This window comes from Haliotis rubra, unplaced genomic scaffold, assembly GCF_003918875.1.
Source record: "Haliotis rubra isolate DU_JTF1 unplaced genomic scaffold, ASM391887v1 Scf859, whole genome shotgun sequence".
Lineage (NCBI taxonomy): Eukaryota > Metazoa > Mollusca > Gastropoda > Lepetellida > Haliotidae > Haliotis > Haliotis rubra.
The window spans coordinates 37,047-58,196 of record NW_025767589.1 but is presented as its reverse complement, the minus strand read 5'-3'; the positions used below and the strand labels follow the sequence as shown (position 1 = coordinate 58,196).

Here is a 21,150-nt window from a genome sequence, read left to right as displayed (position 1 = left end):
ATCTCACTTTTTTGAGCATAGATACTAGTTCCGATATTGAAAACAGCGCGGTGATGGTTGTTTTCACACAATGTAAGACAAACACAAAGTAAACCAATAATTGCGTGATATATATAATTTCTAGCCCGAACAAACACACAATTTATGTTAAAGTTGAAAGAAAAATATTTTGAAATCAGTTTATAAAAAAATAGGTGTGGAATGAACAAACAACCAAACTATGTAATGTAGTCTACAACCGTATTTTAAAATTAAAAATCAGTACGAAAATACCACTATGTCAGTACACATAGAGTAGGGGTGTGAGTTAGTGAGTTAAGTTTTACGCCGCGCTAAGCAGTATTCTAACAAAATCACGGCGGCAACACATTCTGGCCATGCGAGGAATCGAACCCTTGTCTCGGCGTGACGATAGAAACGCCTCCACCACTAGGCTACCCAACCGCCAACACATTGAGTAAGTGAGAGTAGATGACAAAATACGAAGGCAGTGATTTTGACAAGAAAGTCGGTAATTATCCGCCTCAGCATCCAACTTACAACTGGGCCTGGCAGAGTACACTGACCATCACTCACAATGCTGGTCTTCTTGGAACTTGAGGTTTCTAAGTGAGATGAGGGACAAGAGTTAGCTCCCCTTATAAACCAAAACATTTCTGTCCCTCTCGGACTATGCACGTTCACAGCGAGTGAGTGAGTTAATATTGAACGTTAAACGTACAAAATGTATTTTATTTTGAGCACTGTTACACAATAAATAACAGTGACACATAGCGTAGGAATGTAGCGTAGGATGTTTGATTTCGCAATCAGATTTCAGTGAACAATCTCCACATGTTGCCATAGGTTGAAGTCACACCACATTTCATTACACTGGTACTTGGCTTAGCTTGAAGTGGGAAAGAGATAATGTGTCTTTGATGGATGGCTTAACTGTGACTGAGGACAATTCTAAATGAAGAAACGACACAGAGAAGAATCTGAAGCTGGATTTTATTGAGCCTTCAAGCAAGCAAATTAGGACAGTTTTGTGGACACGTTTGTTTAAACAAATTCTATTTCCATCACAATATCAATATCGACCAACTACTGGTGACATCGAGACAGTGTACGTAATATAGTAACAGTGTTGATGTGATACCAATTCCTAAATCCGTTAAATAATTCTAAGTGCGTTTTACATCTAACCGAGTATATCAAATAATCGATATGTTTTCAGTGACACTTGTCTCCGTCACTATTTTAATCACCAATTGCTAAAATGCGTCAAATGCAATTCTAACCACGCGCTTATTTCGTTTAGTACTTGTTACATGCATAGCAAAATGTTATAACTATCTCTTCAGTTGAATACACGATCCAGACATATATATAAGGTGAGTATGAGGAAACTGATCTTTACTTTTACATGCACCTCCGTTCTTCACACTTGATTTCCCTCAAGTGTCAGATTGGTTTGTGAGTCTCTCATTGTGAAATTAAAACTTTGGCAAGACATATGTGTATAAATGGATGCCTCTGAAGCCATCAGCATGTGACATATACAGTGAGTGAGTGAGTTAAGATGTTAAGTCACATCGGCAGTTTTTCAGCCATATCGTGACTATGTCAAGTTCTATATTTAATAATAATTAAAGGGAAAGTGTAACATCTGCCAACGAAAGACAGTAAATCAACTAGAATATCACATATATAAATGTAAAACTAATAATATGATCTAAGTCATTTTAACTATACATGACAATGCAATATAAAAACAGGCTATAGATTGCCAACAACCGAAGGTAGATCACCATACTAGGGACCATGGGGACTTACATTACTTTTGCTACCTAGATGGACCCCAGCTGGGTTTACACCATCCCTTCAGCTGTCAGCATTTTTTGACAATCTAGCCAAAACATTAAAATAACATATATACTGCAGTTATAAAACCATAGTAAGTTTAAATTTACTTGAATTGTTTTGGGACTTCCGTATCCTCTCAGGAGGACACTGATTGTACAGTACTTTAACCCCCTTTGAGGATACAGCCACTAACAATATCAGTTGTTTATCTAAACTACCAAGCATAAAAGATTTATCTATCACATATACAGATTCGGCGCAAAACCTAGCCCATACAATACACATAACCTTTCTCAGATTTGATATTTTCATACACTTGGTTCTGAATGACATCATACTGTGACTTCTCCTCTCTCTCCCTGGTGACATCATTCAGTTCAGTATAGTCTGGATCCCCCACGCCAGGAGTTGGCGTATGAGTAGGAACTTCCCCAGTGTAACCTGTCTTTCTTCCTTCTGTTGGTTCTGCTCCGTTTGAGGGAATCCATTTCAGTCTGAAACAGGGAAGTATGTTGAAATGTTACAGATGTTGGCCTTATGAAGCTGCCGTATCAATCTTTTAATCATAGAAGACGTTATACAAGGTTACCTTCCATGTTTTAGCAGACACACGAACAGAACAACAACCAGCAGCAGCATGACCGCTATTCCTATAGCCATTCCTATAGCTCATCCAATGACGCCCCATTTTGGCAATACAGCTCGAGGCTGCAATAATAAGACATACATTCACTTACCTTGATACTTTGCATTTATTGAAAGTGGATATAAAGTCTGCATATGTCAATGTATACGATATATAGCATCGTCAGTATAAACAGTGTTTGTTCATACATCTGGATAATTTTAACATCATACACACTTGGTGATAAGATAATGAATTGGATTTTTCTCATTTTAAACATATAAGGAAGGCTAGGATATTAAACGAGTCTCAAACCTCTGACATCTACATCACATCGGTCACCAGTGAAGCCCTCCAGGCATTCTCCTGGACAACGACCATCTCCTACATTACACGTGACGTCAGAGTGTCCACAACGACTGCAGTCAGGCCCATACGTTCCAGGCTTGCATCCTGGAAGTAGGCAGTTAAGTTATTACGTCATTAAATGGTAGAAAGGAGAAGTAGACGGGAACATATGTTTTAATTATGACACATCATATCAAGTCTCTTTGACTAGAACGCGTAGCATGTTTTTAATGCTTCATAACTAGAGGATGTGTTGCATCAAATTATAATTAAAAAATCAATATTTCCCACTGAAAATAATACGTATTTCATTGTATGAGGATAGATAGATGAAATTACTTATCGTCACTTGTATTAAGAGGATAGCTGAGGAGCTACGAAGAATTGTGTTATATTTTTCTCATCTGACTTATGTCATGGATTCCGAGTTTGCAAAGTGACTGCCACATCCTGACCATACACAAACTGACCGTATGGTTCTCACTTTGAGGAATATGTACAAGTGTGTGGCACTATTGTTCACACTGGAAAAAAACAGCCATGTACTGGAATACTTGCGTTTTCAAACCTGTTATACATGTCTGTGAGATTTCCGTCTGCGAAAAAAAGGCTTCCGCTAACGTCTGTCCACCTCTTATATGCAGTTTATTGCAACTTAAGAACACCCTGACCCGTCCATGAGTTTAATGCAGGTTACTTCCGGACTGGTCCCTAAACCAGGCAATCCCGATCACTTTGGCATGCTTAAAACCACCGACGTCTGTTTTCTGAATTTGGCTGCCTCCCATGGTGGGTAGGCACAGTATGATCCTCGCATATATTCTCGTAAATCTGGCTGCCGTGTTATAGAGAATGTTGCTGCACACATTTGTAGCAAATCATGCAACAATTTTGTGCAGTATTTGGCATCTGTTGTAATACAGATCTGACATGAGTCGTTAATCTGTCGTGCCATGTTATTTGGTACCGGTCACAGTTTAGAAATGGTGTTCTGGGACACATTGTTTGCACATACAGCTCCTCTTCAGCAAGTCGTTGTATAACATGGCATTAGGACAGTTGCCAACAGACATACGAGAACTGGCGTGAATCTCATGTCCTCTTCCTTTTCTGTAACCCAATGTATTCAGTACTTGATGGCACAAGTTTTATCAATACCAATAATTATCTTTAGAACTCGCTTTCATCTACGTCTACTAATCAACTGTACATTTCGTTTATAACAAGTGAGGTTAAGCTGGGGATACATTACTCTGAGTACAGTCTGCTCCGATCCATCCTTCCCGACATCCTGTGGTACAGGCCCCTGACACGTGATCACAGATGGTCCGAGCAGTTTTACACTGACGGGAATCACAGGTCTTGCTGCAGTTAGAACCGTAAGTCCCGCTTGGACAAGCTGAAAGTTCACGAAGTTGGAAAACGATGGCATGTGTATTTACACACAGAAGAGGTTTATGAAACTGATTTGTGAATGAGTTAAAATTTAAAGTCACATAGGCAGTATTTCAGTCATGGAAGTTGTAAAATTGTTAATTAATAAATGAATAAAAACAAATAAAAATAAATGATGAATATGAATCAAAGCAAATAAAAAGTTTATATACTTAGATCTACCTGTTTGCAAAGAACAGTAAAATAACTACAGTAGGATTGGGAGTGAGTGAGTTAAGATTTTACATCGCATAGGCAATATTGCAGCCTTATCGTTACTAAAACAAGTTTCAATTCATCATGAATACATGTAAAAAAAAAGCTGTCAACGAAGGACAAAACAGCAAACTAGGATATCACAGTATCAAGAATAAAAATTAGCATCTCTCTCTTAAATGATATTTCAAGTATTAAAATGGGCTTTAGATCGCCAACAACTGAAGGTAGATCGCCATACCGGGGCCGGATACAGCTTTGAGAGAAAAGGGGGGCACACTATCAAGAATAGGAGGGGTGCACACTTCATTTTCACCCGAGATTCAATGGTCATTTAATAAACTTTCAGGGCAAAAGTAGGGGTGCGAATCCTGAGCCCTCCCGCGCCTCTCTATCCGCCTGTGCATATAGGGACCATTGGGGCGTACAGTGCCTTTACTACCTGCATGGACCCTAGCTGGACATGCCACTACCCCTACACCCCAGTACCCCTACAATTAGTTAAAACAACACACGGCATTTACCTGGCTGGCAAAATGGACTGACCCAAAGAGATTAGCGCATCAAGGGAGGGATTATTTTGTTGTTCAGTGTTTTGTGTCAAGGAAACTTGGGATAAGCTGAATAATGTTTTAGTTTCATGATGAAAAATAAACCTCTAGTGGGTAGAACAATTTTACCAATTTAGGTTGTTAAATGTTGTTTGAAAGGTTGTTAAAGTTGTTTTCGTGCCATGATGAAAGATACACAGTAATATTGAGAAGTGGAGGGAAATGAGAAGATGAGATGAGAAAGTAAATTGAGATAGTTCCGTACAGTATATAGCTGTTGACAACAAACTAGCATGGCATCAACATGGCTGGTCTGAGTAATGTTGAGTTTGTTATGTCACGGAGATGTATCCCCCAAGTCCTATTTGATGGTTATCTTCACACTAAGAATGTCGAGAGACAGTCTTGTGTACACTGGAAGTGTGTTCAGTCAACATGCAAAGGAAGAGTCACAACTGTTGGCAATTTTGTAAGGAATACGACAGAACATAATCACCCACCAGAGGATAGTCAGAAGGTCAGGTCTGTCAGCAACCTGATTAAAATCTTGATGATGACAAATGATGAAGTCAACCTTCAATAATATCATTCACCCAATCTTTTAGTTGTGTGTTGTTATGTCTCTTAAGTGGATTAGTCCATTGTATGGAATAGGTAACAGGCAGGGTCTTAACAGTGCAACAGACCGTAAACTATGTTCTTATAAGCTGTAATAATAAAATAAAATGCAGATTTCTTCATGCGCCTTTTCCACGTCAGCAGATATGCTCAAGGCGCAACAATGACAGATTAAAAAAGTCTCCCACATTTATACAGCAATATGTACACGTCCAAAAAAGAGTTCCTAATAATACATTGAAAACAGGTATGTTTTGAGTCCTGACTTGGATATGGCAATACTATCAGAAACTTTCAGATTGTATGGGAGTGAATTCCACAAGGTTGGGGCTGCATATGAAAAAGTCCGGTTTCCAAAAGTTTAAGCTTGAAGTTTGGCACGAGCAGAAACTCCTGATTGGATGATCGAAGGCAGCGCTTGTTTGAGTAAGGAGTAAGCAGGTCAGAGAGATATGGGGGAGCAAGTCCGTGACGGGCCATGTAGGTCAAGCAGAGGATTTTGTAGTCGTTTCTTGCCTTGATGGGGAGCCGGTGCAACTGTTTAAGAACAGGTGTGATGTGGCCATGTTTGGGAATGCGACTGATAATGCGGCCGTGTTCTGCACCTTCTGTAACTTATCCAATAGCCTCTGACTGATCCCAAACAACAAGCTGTTGCAGTAGTCGAGCCTTGAAATCACAAGCGCCCGGACTAAGGCATGGGTGGCTTCAGCTGTAAGATATTGACGGATATTGCTGATGGAGCGAAGATGGAAATAGTAAGTCTTACAGATGTTGTTCACCTGTGTTTCCATTGACAGTGATGTATCAAAGTATATGCCTAGATCTTTGACAGATGAGCTTATAGGAACAACTGCATCGGCGATGGTTAGGTTGTTAATGGGACATCTTGAAATTTGGTGACTTGTTCCTACCAGAAGTGCCTCAGTCTTCGTGTCATTGAGTTTAAGCATATGAGTTGTCATCCAGGACTTGATTTCCCCTGTGCAGTTTGTGAGTTCTTGAAGTGACTGATTTAGATTTTACAGTGGTATTTTCTTGAGGAGTTGGGTGTCATCTGCGTAAGAGTGATGCGACATGTTGTGGACTGATGTGATGTTGGCAGCATGATCAGTATACAGCAGGAACAGCAACGGTCCCAAAACAGATCCCTGTGGTACTCCATGTTTGAGAGTAATGCTGTCAGATCTGTCTTTCCCTATCATTACACACTGCCGTCTGTCACAGAGATAGGAGCTTATCCAGTTCAGTACTATGCCGTCAATTCCATACTGGGTTTTCAGCAGTTTTAAAAGGATACTATGGTCTATGGTATCAAATGCTGAGGAGATGTCTAAAAGGACCAATGCTGCTATGTCACCCTCATCTACATTCCGTCTCAACTCATCACTTACTTGCACTAAAGCTGTTTCAGTACTATGACATTGTCGGTATGCAGACTGATGTAGGGGTAGTGACATGTAGCGGTAATGGGGGGTTACCGTCCAATTGGGTTCAAATGAGAACGATGAATGATTAAATAACTTAAAATAAGGATACACACGAAGAACCTGCCGGCGCTGTTCCACCAGCCGTTTGTCACCTCTCGGTGTGAAGAGTGAACATATTACATGATAGTTTCTCAAACATCTTTTTCCCTGATCAATCATAAAACGTCAGATTTAAGATCGTGTCGGGCACAGATGTTTCACGACCATGTGTCTTATTTATGTTTCGTGCATTTATCCCTATATCGAGTTATTGAATCATTCATTGTTCTCATTTGACACAGAATTAGACTTAAAATTCGAAAATACACTATTTCTCTCTGTGAAACTGATTAAATCTTCAGGCAAAAATAACTTAAATGGGAAACAATTACCTGATATATATGTATGCCATTATCAACTGGTCTATTTGAGTATCTACTTCAATTAAATTCAACGACATTTAGAGGTATTTTATGGAACAAACTGGTATTATTTGAACAGTTGAAACAAAGACAGAATTCTCAAAACACTTCTCACGTGTCCTGCAGTCGGTATTTTGCCAGCCTTCCCGGCATCCATCTGCGCATGATCCAGTGACGTCACACACGGTTGATGGTGTTTTACAGTTGCGAGAATTGCAGAACTCTGTACATCCTGGTCCATACCTTCCGTCAGAGCAGTTTACCTCTGTACCAAAGAATAAAATGCTGTGAACTATCTTTCTTACCATTTTGATCGTTGTGACTAAGGAGATGTCATAGTGGACACGGCAACTGTACACAATCGTTTTTTTAATTGACAGGAGAAGATTCACGTCAATGCAATTGCCCAACAAGTATTAACTGTACGTGAAACTTTGCTCGTTTTCATGATGATGTTATCACCTTATCTAAACTTTTTAGAACAGTTTCTAGGCACCCGTGAAGAGCCACCTCCTCGTGGTGGGTGCTGGGTCGCGCTGAGAGCTCTTCGACCCCCCGTTGTGGACCCGGGGGGATATTTGGTCCACCAACCCGTTTGCCGTGGGTTGCGCCCCTGTGTCGGTGGAGGACGGGAGTCTGGTGGTTGAGGGCACTGGTTCCAGGAACAGCGTTCCTTTCTCCAACACACCACTTCGCCCCTTACTTCACCTAGACGGGTGGTAGAACTTGCCCGGTTCTATCAATCGGCTGGTCATGCTAAGCCCTGTACATGTACATTTTGCTGCACCAATTTTGAAATTCTTTAAATTCTTTGTCAGTTGTCTTAACTTCATGAAAATATATTTGAATCTTGATTGTTCAACTCCAATTTTGTAATTTGCCTTGAGTACTATGTCCAGAAGGCAGTGGCTCATGGGCCAATCTGGTGGAATAACTCACTTGTTGATTATTCTGCTTGAGTATATCATCCGGGTATCCTTGGTGCTGCAGGCTGGAAACCCGCCTGTTTTTAGCATTGTCCTAGTGATACTCCGTGGGGGGTGGGGACCCCGGATGACGAATCAAAATAAACTCACCATGGAATACCAAACCCCAAACAAAAAAACGAAAAGTCTACTCGACAATGATGACAACGAACAACGACCCTAGAAATCCATTGATTACTGGCCACGTTTTCTGATTCTTGAGACTCTTGATCAGACTCCCTTAAAGCTGAATCCGTTTGCGATATCTAAGGGTGTCCACGGAATAGCAGGATAAATCAAAGGCGTGAAACGCTTGCGTTCAGGATCTCTATTGCTCGAATGTAATAGAAAACAGCAAGCAACCAACCTGCTGTCCACTGAAATGTTTGTTGGAGTTCCGGTTAAGGTCTCTGCACATAAAACTCTGAGTGAGTGAGTGAGTTAATATTTAACGTCACATCGGCAACATAAAACTCTGAACACCAGTAAAGGTATTGTAAGAGATCGAGATCGTCTATTTGCAGATATGACTGAAATTGACATCGTATCAGAAATGAAGGATCAAGGAGTGATATATGTAAAAAGATTTTCAACCCGGAAACATAATGAGACTGTTTCAACTAACACATATCTTTTTTCGTTTTCTGCGCCGAATCCGCAAAAGTCAATCAGGGCAGGTTACTGTAATGTTAACGTTGATTTGTACATCCCAAAACCTCTGCGGTGTTTTAAATGCCAAAAGTATGGACATGGTGTGAACACTTGCACATTGTCTGTTACATGTGCTCACTGTGCTGAGAATACACATGTGACAGAAGATTGTGACAGTAGTTCCAAAAAATGTGCAAACTGCCACGGTAATCATTCAGCCTTTTCCGAGGATTGTCCCATTTGGAAAAAACAGATGGAGATCAACAGAATGAGATTCACCAATAATATTAGTTTTGCTGAAGCTAAAAAGTTGACACAGTCAACTGATACTACTGAAACCTATGCAGCCATCGCCAGGAAACCATCAGAAACAGCCCCAAAAGGAAACACTTCAACAGTAATTACTTTGTCACATGCCTGTCAAACAGACTTGACATGGATCAGCACGGACACTCCGGAACTCTTTTCCCCTGAACAGTCAACACAGACCGCAAATTCACTTCCTGATCAGCAGAACCTCTCTCAGCAACAATCTCCTATTTCACTCACTCGATCTCAGCCTGAAAAAACTGAAAAAACCCAAGGAAAAACAAAAGTCAAACCAACGTCAGAAACTTCTGGCACGTATAGAGCCCCTAAGGGGTTGGCACCCGTGAAGGGCCACCTCCTCGTGGTGGGTGCTGGGTCGCGCTAAGCGCCCTTCAACCCCCCGTTGTGGACCCGGGGGGATATTAGGTCCACCAACCCGTTTGCCGTGGGTTGCGCCCCTGTGTCGGTGGAGGACGGGATTCTGGTGGTTGAGGGCAAGGGCTCCAGGAACAGCGTTCCTTTGCCCAATACACCACTTCGACCCTTACTTCACCTAGACGGGTGGTTGAACTTGCCCGGTTCAACCAATCGGCTGGTCACGTCATGCCCTGTGCATGGACAACATTCCTATGCAATTACTGTACGTTTTTGTACATATTTTGACACTGAATGTTTATATTTCAAATTATATTTTATATGTTTCCCTAGAGTCCTGTGCCAGAAGGCGGTGGCTCATGGGTCAATCTGGTGATAATGACCTCCAAATGATGTATGTCTCTAATTTCTTGTCTTGGGCCGAACCAGTCGGGCATGGAATTGGTAGACAAATGCAGCTATTTGTGTTGTTGTCTCTGGCGTTTACCACCCCTGTATCCCTGGTGTCAGCATTTTGGATATCCAGTGCATATTGACACTGTCCTTGTTGACACTCCATGGTGGGTGGGGAGCAGGGGTGCCGAATCTATTTCCTTTCATCATGGCACTTCAAGCTTCTGGTTCATCTCGAAATGAAAAGAAAAGACGTTTAGAAGATTTAGATCTCTCTTCTGGAAACACTTCTTCTAACAGTGACTCTTGGGCACGTTTCCTTGTAATTGAAGCTGCAGATTTTCTCCCCATCAAGTTAAACCCGTTTGCTCTTTCCAAGGCTGTCTCCGGCATCTGTGGAGAAGTAAAAAATGTTACACGTCTCCGTAGTGGCTCGCTTCTTGTGGAGTGTGCACGGAAACAGCAATCTCTCAATCTTTTGTCAGTCAAGACCTTTGCCAATATTGAGGTTGCTGTGTCTGTGCACAGGACACTAAACTCTTGCCGTGGTATAATCAGAGATAGAGCTCGTTGTCTCTCTGATATTACAGAGGAGGACATTGCAGCAGAGCTAGAAGATCAGGGTGTGTCAGCTGTTAAACGATTCACAATTAAAAAAGAAGGAATCATTACAAAAACAAACACCTATTTATTGACGTTTGCTCGTTCATCTCTCCCGCAGACGATTAAAGCAGGTTATTTTAACATCGGAGTGGATGTGTATATCCCCAATCCACTCCGGTGTTACAAATGTCAGCAATTTGGACACGGGTCACAATCATGCCGTAACACCGTTGTATGTCACCGTTGTGGTGATCACCATGACGGCTCTGACTGTGACAAAAATTACAAGTGTGCTAACTGTGATGGTGCACATCCTGCTTCATCAAGATCCTGCCCTGTTTTTCAACGAGAAGCTAAAATTATGAAACTAAAATGTGAAAAACATATTTCATACCTTGAGGCCAAAATACTGCTAACAACTGAAAGTTCACCTCCGTCAAATGTCAGCTATGCTGCTGCGGTCAGTCGCCCAGTTGCAACGTCTTCCATTTCATGTCAAACTGACTTGACTTGGATAAAATCAACCCAGCCTACCCTTACAGCTTCAGCTTCAGCTCGTGAATCTTCTCCGGTAGTTACGCACTCTACGTCTGGATCCCAAACAGACATTCATACTGAAACAACATCAGAAACGTCAGCTTCCCAACCAGACGTAGATAAAATTAAGAAGGAGAAAGGAAAGAAAATCAACAAAGACAAACCTCCTACTGTCCCTTTACCTTTGCAGGTTCCTTTAGAGAACCCATTTGGACAGAGGAGCTACTCCTCCTCGCATTCCCGAGGAAGATCCCCTATTGAGGCACCATGACCCAATTGTCCACTATAATGCAATGGAATTGCAGAGGACTCAAAAATAACTTCAACGAGATACAGTTACTATTACAAGATTTCCAACCATCAGCAATATGTCTTCAAGAGACATATCTCAAAGATACCGACATTTTTAATCAAAGACGATACAGTGATTACCACTCCTTCTCTCCTCCAGGAGATAAAGCTACAGGAGGTGCTTCCATTTTGGTGCGGCAGGGTGTCATACATAGCCCTGTCCCACTTGCGACGAATCTTCAACTATAGCTGTTCGTCTTACTCTGCACATTGCATTGACTCTGTGCAGTTTGTATATACCTCCGTCATCTACTGTTCGAAAATCAGATCTTCAGAATCTGTATGATCAGCTTCCAAAGCCATGCATTATCATGGGCGATCTGAACGGACACAAACCGCTTTGGGGAAGTGCCCATACTAATAATAAAGGTAAAATGATGGAGGAATTCATTTCTGACAATAATGTATGTATCTGCAATGACGATTCAGTCACTTATTTACATCCATCTACGGGAACATATTCTTCCCTGGATCTATCACTTGTTGACTCCATTTTATATAATGAATTTGAATGGAAGGTCCATGATGACCTATGTGGGAGTGATCACTTCCCCACCATTCTCAAAACAATAAGCCCTGGAGATGATCCACCTTTACCCAGAAGGAACTTTGCCAGGGCTGATTGGTCATTATATAAAACACTATGTAATGATCACTTAAAACACGATGTTTTTGCGAACAGCAAGGATCCTATACAGTTGTTTTCCGATATACTAAATGACATTGCTGATCAAAGTATACCCATGTCCTCTGCAATTCCACATATTCGTAAACCATGGTTTAATGATGACTGTAAACTGGCCAGAAAAAGTAGGAAGAAAGCAGAAAAATATTTTCGCCGACATCCCACAGTCCATAATTTAGATAAAGTTAAAATTTTAAATGCCAAGGCTCGACGCGCATTTAAGCAGAATAAGCGTCAGTCGTGGAGGAAGTATGTTTCCAAGTTAAATTCCCGTACACCAATTTCGAAGGTATGGAACATGATCCAAAGAATTAAGTGCAAAGGTTCCAAATCTACTGTTCACCATCTGAAGGATGGTGACAATATATTAACTGGTAAGTCTGACATTGCCAATAAGCTTGGTGAAACACTCGCCAAACATTCTTCTTCGTCAAATTACGTCCCTGAATTTCAACAATACCAGAAACAACAGGAGAAGAAGAGAATATATTTTAACTCAGACAATGGCGAAGATTATAATGAATTATTTTCATTACATGAGCTCCACACTGCCCTTGAGCGAGCTCATGATACAGTAACAGGAGCTGATAATATACACTATCAGCTCTTCAAGCATTTACCAGAATCATGTTTGGAAACTCTTCTAACTCTTTTTGATACAATATGGACTTCAGGGTATTTCCCACCTTCGTGGCGTAATGCTATTGTAGTCCCTATTCCAAAACCTGGTCGGGATCGTACTGATCCGTCAAATTATAGACCAATCTCTTTAACGAGTTGTGTCTGTAAAACCATGGAACGAATGGTAAACAATAGGTTAACATGGTATCTTGAAACCAATAACCTGATAACAAATATTCAATATGGTTTCAGGAAAAATCGTAGTACCATTGATCATTTGGTACGTTTAGAATCCTTTGTCAAAAATACGACCTGGAACCATGGCATTTTGAAAGATTTACATGACTTTGGATTACGAGGCCATTTGCCTCAATTTATATCACAGTTTTTAACAGACAGGCACTTTCAAGTCCAAGTGGGTTCAACCCTGTCTGATCATTACAATCAGGATCAGGGTGTCCCACAAGGCAGTATTTTGTCTGTCACTTTATTTAGCATTAAGATCAATAGCTTATCCAAGGTTTTAAACGATACAATTGATGGATCACTTTTTGTGGATGATTTTAACATTTCTTGTCGCGGTAAGAATATGCATACTATAGAACGGCAACTACAGTTGTGTTTAAATAAGATACATAAATGGTGTCTTGAAAACAGCTATAAATTTTCTAAATCAAAAACTAATTGTCTACACTTCTGTAGAAAATATAAGCCTCATAAAGACCCAGAACTGTTTTTAAATGGCACTCCTATCAAGGTTGTAAAAGAGGCCAAATTCTTGGGTCTCATTTTCGACTCTCATTTTACCTTTCTTCCGCATATTAAATCCCTAAAAACTAAATGCCTGAAGGCACTCGATTTATTGAAAGTCGTGTCTAATTCAAGGTGGGGAGGGGATCAAGCTACGCTCCTACACCTTTACAGATCACTTGTCCGCTCGAAGCTTGATTACGGCTCTATCGTATATGGTGGGGCCTGTAAAAGCAACCTCAAACTACTTGATTCTATCCATCACCAGGGTCTAAGACTTTGTCTTGGGTCTTTCAGAACCTCTCCCATTGACAGTCTCTACGTTGAGGCCGATGAGCCATCTTTAAAACTTCGCCGTATTAAATTGTCCCTACAATATATCACAAAGTTATATTCTAATGAATCCAATCCTGCTCACGCTTGCGTTTTTAATCCTCTTTATGAGGATTTGTATAATAAAAAACCTTCACTTATCCCACCTCTTGGGATAAGAATCCAACAATATATTTCTGCTGCTGGCATTGAGTTGGAGAATATATCTCCTTCCCGTCTTCTTTCTTCTCCTCCTTGGCAATTGGTTAGGCTACAAGTCGACCTAACACTCACTAAATTTAAAAAATCAGAAACTAATGACTTACAATATAAACAAGAATATAATCAATTAAAAAGTAAATATAATACATATAAATCCTTATTTACAGATGGGTCCAAGGATGGTGGCGCGGTTGCTTGTGCCACTGTCATTGGGTCCAAAACAATATCTTCCAGACTACCCTACTAACAGCTCTTAAATATATTCATATACACCGTAAATATAAACAATATATCATCTTTTCAGATTCTCTTTCGTGTCTTCATGCTATAAAAAATCTTTCTTGCAAACATCCACTTTTATTAGAAATTATTGAATTGTAAAATGAGCTTGCTACTGGCCAATGCGACATCGTCTTTTGTTGGTTACCCAGCCACGTTGGCATTTCTGGGAACACGATGGCTGATATTGCTGCTAAGGCAGCCCTCAACAAATCTGTGACACCACTTCTTATCCCATACTCTGATTATAAAGCCAACATTAGAACATACATCCGCGATCTAATGCAAAAGAAGTGGGACACCCAAGTAGGTATTAATAAATTACATGCAATCAAACCCTATATCGGTTACACCTACTTGGGTTGTCAGTTCAGATTTGAAGAGGTCATCATACGACGATGTCGTATTGGCCACACAAGATATACTCATGAGTACCTATTGAAAGGTGAGGATCCTCCGTTTTGTATCCCTTGTGATGAAAGAATCACGGTCAAGCATGTCCTGCTTGACTGTGTTGAATATTCCATCACAAGGGATAAGTATTTTAATGTCAAAACATTGAAGGATCTTTTTTATAATGTTAATTATCATTTAATAGTTGAATTTTTAAAAGAATTAGATTTGTTAACTGATTTGTAAATAGATAAATATTTTATTATTGGTAATTTAAATTAGTCACTGAGATTGTTAGTGGCTGTACCCTCAAAGGGGGTTGACGTAGCGTAAAATTATTGTCCTCCGGAGAGGGTACGTAAGTCCGAAAACTTTCAAAGTAAAATATAAATTATCACATTTTAAACGTAGTATTTTTGTTATTTTAACTGTTGGTTAAATTTTCCTATAATCGCCAGCGGCTGAAGGGATGGTGTAAATCCAGCTAGGATCCATGCAGGTAGCAAAAGTAATGTAAGTCCCCATGGCTCCTAGCATGGTGATCTACCTTCAGTTGGTGGCGATCTATAGCCCATTTTTATATTGTGTTGTCCCCTATAGTTAAAATGTTTTAGATTCAATTACTAGTTTTACATGTATATCTGTGATACTCTAGTTGTTTTACTGTCCTTCGTCGGCAGGTGTTTTATAATATACATATATTTTATTTCAAAATCAAATGTTCTCGTCACGATATGGTTGAAATATTGCCGATGTGACGTTAAATAATAACTCACTCACTCACTCACCCTAAGGGGTCAGACAAGATCAAATTATGTAATAAGTTTGGGCTATTAGAAGATATGGATGTGTCTGATAACATCCATCCTCAGGCACATAGCTCCTCGCCCTCCAAGAAAGTGCGGGGTAGATCCCCAATCAACCCACCAAAAAGATAATGTCTTCCAGAAATATAATACAGTGGAATTGTAGAGGATTAAGAACTAATTTAAATGAGTTACATCTATTAGTCCAAGATCTGGCACCATCATCTTTCTGTCTGCAGGAAACCCATCTGAAACAGACAGATACTTTTAATCTGCGTCAGTACGTTGCATATCATTCCTTCTCACCTCCGGGTGATAGAGCCACTTGTGGATCATCAATCCTTGTTAAGCAGAATATTATTCACAGCCCTGTCCCACTTACAACTAATCTTCAAGCCGTTGCAGTGAGACTTACACTTCATGTTGTCTTTACATTATGCTCTCTGTATATTCCGCCTTCTTCAACACTTCGCCAGACTGATCTTCAAGCTCTCTGTGATCAACTTCCGAAACCCTGCATTATAATGGGTGATCTTAATGGCCATAATCCACTCTGGGGCGGTACAAATACTAACACTAAAGGTAAGATACTGGAAGATTTTATCTCAAATAATGACATGTGCATATTCAATGATGATTCAAGCACGTACCTGCATCCTGCGACAGGCACCTACACTTCTCTGGACTTGTCTCTTGCAGACTCAAATCTACTTTATGAATTTGATTGGTCAGTACACAACGACCTCTGTGGAAGTGATCACTTTCCAGCGATACTATCAGAAACTTCTCCAACTGATTCTCCATCTTCTACAAGATGGAATTTTTCGAAGGCAGACTGGCCCTTATTTCAAACTTTATGCACATCGAAACTAAGACCCGAATGTTTCAGTGATATTGCTGATCCTATTCAGGTATTTTCTGGCGTTTTAAATGTAATAGCTGATGAGTGTATACCAAAGTCCTCTACAACCTCACATGTACGAAAGCCATGGTTTAATGCAGACTGTAAAAATGCTAGAAAAGCGAGGAAAATGGCAGAGAAATATTTCCGCCATTACCCAACTGTCCACAACTTGAATAAATTTAAAATACTGAATGGAAAGGCACGTCGCACCTTCAAACAAAATAAACGGCAATCTTGGAGGAACTATGTCTTCAAAATTAACTCACGAATGCCAATGCCCAAGGTATGGAACATGGTTCAAAGAATTAAAGGGAAAGGTTCAAAATCTTCTGTTCACCATCTTAAAGATGGTAATAATTTAATTACTGACAAATCTCAAACTGCAGATAAAATTAGCGAAACTCTTGCCAAAAATTCTTCATCGGCAAATTATGTCCCTGGGTTTCAGAGATATCAGAAACAACAGGAAAAGAAAAAACTTAATTTTGAATCAAATAATGGTGAAGACTATAATGAACTGTTTTCATTACATGAGCTATATACAGCTCTTGAGAGCAAGCTCATGACACTGCAGCGGGTGATGACAACATTCATTATCAGCTACTGAAACACTTGCCTGAGCCATGTCTTGTCACACTTTTAGACTTATTTGACAAAATATGGACGTCCGGAAATTTTCCTCCCTCGTGGCGTAATGCCATTGTAGTCCCTATTCCAAAACCTGGTAAGGATCATACAGATCCGTCGAATTACAGACCAATATCTTTAACTAGCTGTGTCTGTAAAACCATGGAACGTATGGTGAATAATAGATTAACATGGTATCTTGAAACCAATAACCTTATATCCGATATTCAATGTGGTTTCAGGAAAAATCGTAGTACCATTGATCATTTGGTACGCTTAGAATCCTTTGTTAAGAATGCTATAGTAAATAAACAACATGCTGTATCAATTTTCTTTGATCTTGAGAAAGCTTATGATACGACCTGGAAGCATGGCATTTTGAAAGATTTACATGATTTCGGTTTAAGAGGCCGTTTGCCTCTCTTTATAACACAGTTTTTAAAAGACAGACAATTTCAAGTCCGAGTGGATTCAACCCTGTCTGATCATTATAATCAGGATCAGGGTGTCCCTCAAGGCAGTATTTTGTCTGTCACTTTATTTAGTATCAAGATCAACAGTTTATCCAAGGTTTTAAACGATTCAATCGATGGATCACTTTTTGTGGATGATTTAAATATTTCTTGTCGTGGTAAAAATATGCATACTTTTGAACGGCAATTGCAGTTGTGTTTAAATAAAATAAATAAATGGTGTCTTGAGAACGGCTTTACATTTTCCAAGTCCAAAACTAATTGTCTACACTTTTGTAGAAAATATAAGCAGCATGAAGACCCAGAACTATCTTTAAATGGCACTCCATCAAAAGTTGTGAAGGAGGCCAAGTTCTTGGGTCTAATTTTTGACTCCCATTTAACCTTTTGCCGCACATTAAATCCTTAAAGCTAAATGCCTGAAGGCCCTTGATTTGTTGAAAGTTGTTTCCAACTCAAAGTGGGGAGGGATCAAACTACCCTCCTCCACCTATATCGATCATTGGTCCGCTCGAAACTTGATTATGGCTCCATCGTATATGGTGGAGCCTGCAAAAGCAACCTAAAACTACTTGATTCTGTCCATCACCACGGCCTGAGACTTTGTCTTGGGTCCTTTAGAACCTCTCCTATTGAAAGTCTCTATGTTGAGGCTGATGAGCCATCCCTTAACCAACGTCGTATTAAATTATCATTACAGTATATAAGAAAACTCTATTCTAACGAGTCTAATCCTGCATTTAACTGTGTTTTCAATCCTCTTTATGAGGATTTATACAGCAAAAAGTCTTCTCTTGTTCCGCCTCTTGGGCACAGAATTAAACCATTCCTTTCTGCTGCTGGCATTGAGCTGGAGAATATAGCTCCTTCCCGTCTTCTTTCTTCTCCTCCTTGGCAGCTGGTTAGGCCTGAAGTTGACCTAACTCTGACAAAGTTTAAGAAATCTGAAACTAATGAATTACAATATAAACAAGAATATAATCAACTAAAAACTAAATATAATATTTACAAATCCTTATTTACAGATGGGTCCAAGGACGGTGGCGCGGTGTCATGTGCCACTGTCATTGGATCCAGAACAATATCTTCTAGAATACCAGATAACAGCTCCATTTTTACAGGAGAAGCAAACGCCTTATTAACGGCTCTTAAATATATTCAACGACATCCTAAACATAAACAGTACATAATCTTTTCCGATTCTCTTTCGTGTCTTCAGGCTATTAAAAATATTTCTTGTAAACATCCACTTTTATTAGAAATTATTGAATTGTACAATCAACTTGCCACTGGCCAATGCGACATCGTCTTTTGTAGTTTACCCAGCCACGTTGGCATTTCTGGGAACACGATGGCCGATCTTGCTGCCAAGGCAGCACTCAACAAATCTGTGACACCACTTCTTATTCCTTACTCTGAATACAAAGCTTGCATTAGAACCTACATCCGTGATCTGATGCAGAAGAAGTGGGACACCCAAGTAGGTATCAATAAATTACATGAAATAAAACCCTATATCGGTTACACTTACTTGGGTTGTCAGTTCAGGTTTGAAGAGGTCATCATGCGACGATGTCGTATTGGCCATACAAGGTACACTCACAAATATTTGTTAAATGGTGAAGATCCTCCGTTTTGTATCCCTTGTGATGAGAGAGTCAGTCAAGCATCTCCTGTTGAATTCCCCATCATAAGGGATAAATATTTCAATGTTAAAACTGTTAAGGATCTTTTTTATTCTGTTCATCTTCATTTAATTCTTGGTTTTCTAAAAGAAATTGATTTCATTAATGAATTTTGATTAATATATTATGTATATAGCTGTGTTTTTAATGATTGGTAGTTTGATTAGTAACTTAGATTGTTAGTGGCTGTACTCTCAAGGGGGGTTGAAGTATTGTAAAATTATTGTCCCCCTGAGAGGGTACGTAAGTCCCAAAACTTCGAAAGTCAATTTAAACTTACCAGGATTTTTAAACGTAGCATTTTTGTCATTTTAATTGTAGCTAACATTACAATCGCCAGCAGCTGAAGGGATGGTGTAAATCCAACTAGGGTCCATGCAGGTAGCCAAGGTACTGTAAGTCCCCATGGTCCCTAGTATGGTGATCGACCTTCAGTTGTTGGCGATCTATAGCCTGTTTTTATCTTGTATTGTCCTAATAGTGCTATTAGTTTTAACTTTCCACACTAGTTTTAAATCTAATTGTGATATTCTAGTTGTTTTACTGTCCTTCGATGACAGGTTTTATAATATATACATATTCCATTACAATGTAAAATGTTCTCGTCACGATATGGCTGAAATATTGCCGATGTGACGTTAAATATTAACTTACTCACTCACTAGAACAGTTTCTAACCACCTGATTTTAACATATTGAAACGAAGTCAAACTATTTGACAAAATGCAGACTTTTATCTTCAGGACGTTTTTACCCTTTCATGTGATACTTGACTGAGATTTTAGTGATGTTCAACATCACTTCTACTATAAAGGAATAGCTGCAAATTAATAGTTTGACGGCAAGCAATACTTACTTTCTTACTTGTTCAACTGAATACAAAGCTAAAGAGTTAAAATAATCTGTCACAGTTAATCGTTAAATTCATGTTGATATGAATACGTGTCAGTATGTTCATTATTTCCTTGGGGGCGGATAGTTAGCCTATTGGTTGTGTAACAATGTATTGAACAATATACATAAAACATTAGTGGTGCTGTTTACTGTTCTGTTATGACTCTCTCTGTATGAAATTGATGCCTTACGTATTTGAAAACAATATATTACGTCAGATATTTCTTTTTCTGTTACAGATAATCTGTTGAATATACTCGCAGTGCGCTCATTGTTAATTATGTGATTTCTTTTATTGGAACCAATACGGATTGGAAATATACTTTAAGTCTAACAGTTCAGGGTGATAATCTTATTTCTGTAATATTCGAAACAAATTTCAGAGTTTTGACAACTTATCTGAATAGTTTCCACTTTGCGTTATTATATACTGTACATTGTTCTAAAATAAATTAATTCATGCTACTAAATTAATATACCCTTTTAACATCGCTATTTATTGTTGATCTTCAAACCATGTTAGTGCTGAAGGTAAGCTGTCCAATTCTGTCGTCCGACTGCAGGACATACACTTACACCTGATATGCAAGCGTGAATAATACGAGAGCCTGTCGGGAAGAATATTAAACTAAACCTGTACATACGTGCATCTAACTTGCAGTTTAGGACAGATGACACCATTATGGTATACTACTTTTAGAGGCTTCTACCTTTTACGTTTGCAACGTTATAATGGAGCAATCAAGAATCAAATTGAAAAGGTGAATGCTATATAATTTACTTG

At 39.4% G+C, this 21,150-nt stretch overlaps 1 protein-coding gene and 1 long non-coding RNA gene across 11 annotated transcripts in view; one reads left to right on the top strand and one right to left on the bottom strand.

Annotated features, from left to right (window-relative positions):
- The window catches only part of LOC124262847 (multiple epidermal growth factor-like domains protein 11), a 91,969-nt gene that overhangs the window by 57,446 nt on the left and 13,373 nt on the right, over positions 1–21,150 (bottom strand). The window contains exons 8-14 of one of the 10 annotated variants that reach the window (XM_046697429.1): positions 19,185–19,189; positions 7,647–7,794; positions 4,074–4,220; positions 2,789–2,926; positions 2,438–2,556; positions 2,203–2,342; positions 2,003–2,157 (exon numbers count right to left, since the gene is read on the bottom strand). The exons of 8 other annotated variants lie outside the window; for them this stretch is intronic. In XM_046697429.1, coding sequence (XP_046553385.1) covers positions 2,226–2,342; positions 2,438–2,556; positions 2,789–2,926; positions 4,074–4,220; positions 7,647–7,794; positions 19,185–19,189 — 674 coding nt within the window. In that variant the 3' untranslated portion in view covers positions 2,003–2,157; positions 2,203–2,225. Of the gene's footprint in view, positions 1–2,002; positions 2,343–2,437; positions 2,557–2,788; positions 2,927–4,073; positions 4,221–7,646; positions 7,795–19,184; positions 19,190–21,150 lie in introns of those variants that run through there. One more of the 10 variants, XM_046697428.1, reaches the window with a different exon arrangement.
- On the top strand, positions 1,040–20,767 carry LOC124262854. Its single transcript, XR_006894707.1, has 3 exons — positions 1,040–1,227; positions 19,446–19,448; positions 20,752–20,767. It is a non-coding gene; the product is annotated as an uncharacterized LOC124262854 (long non-coding RNA).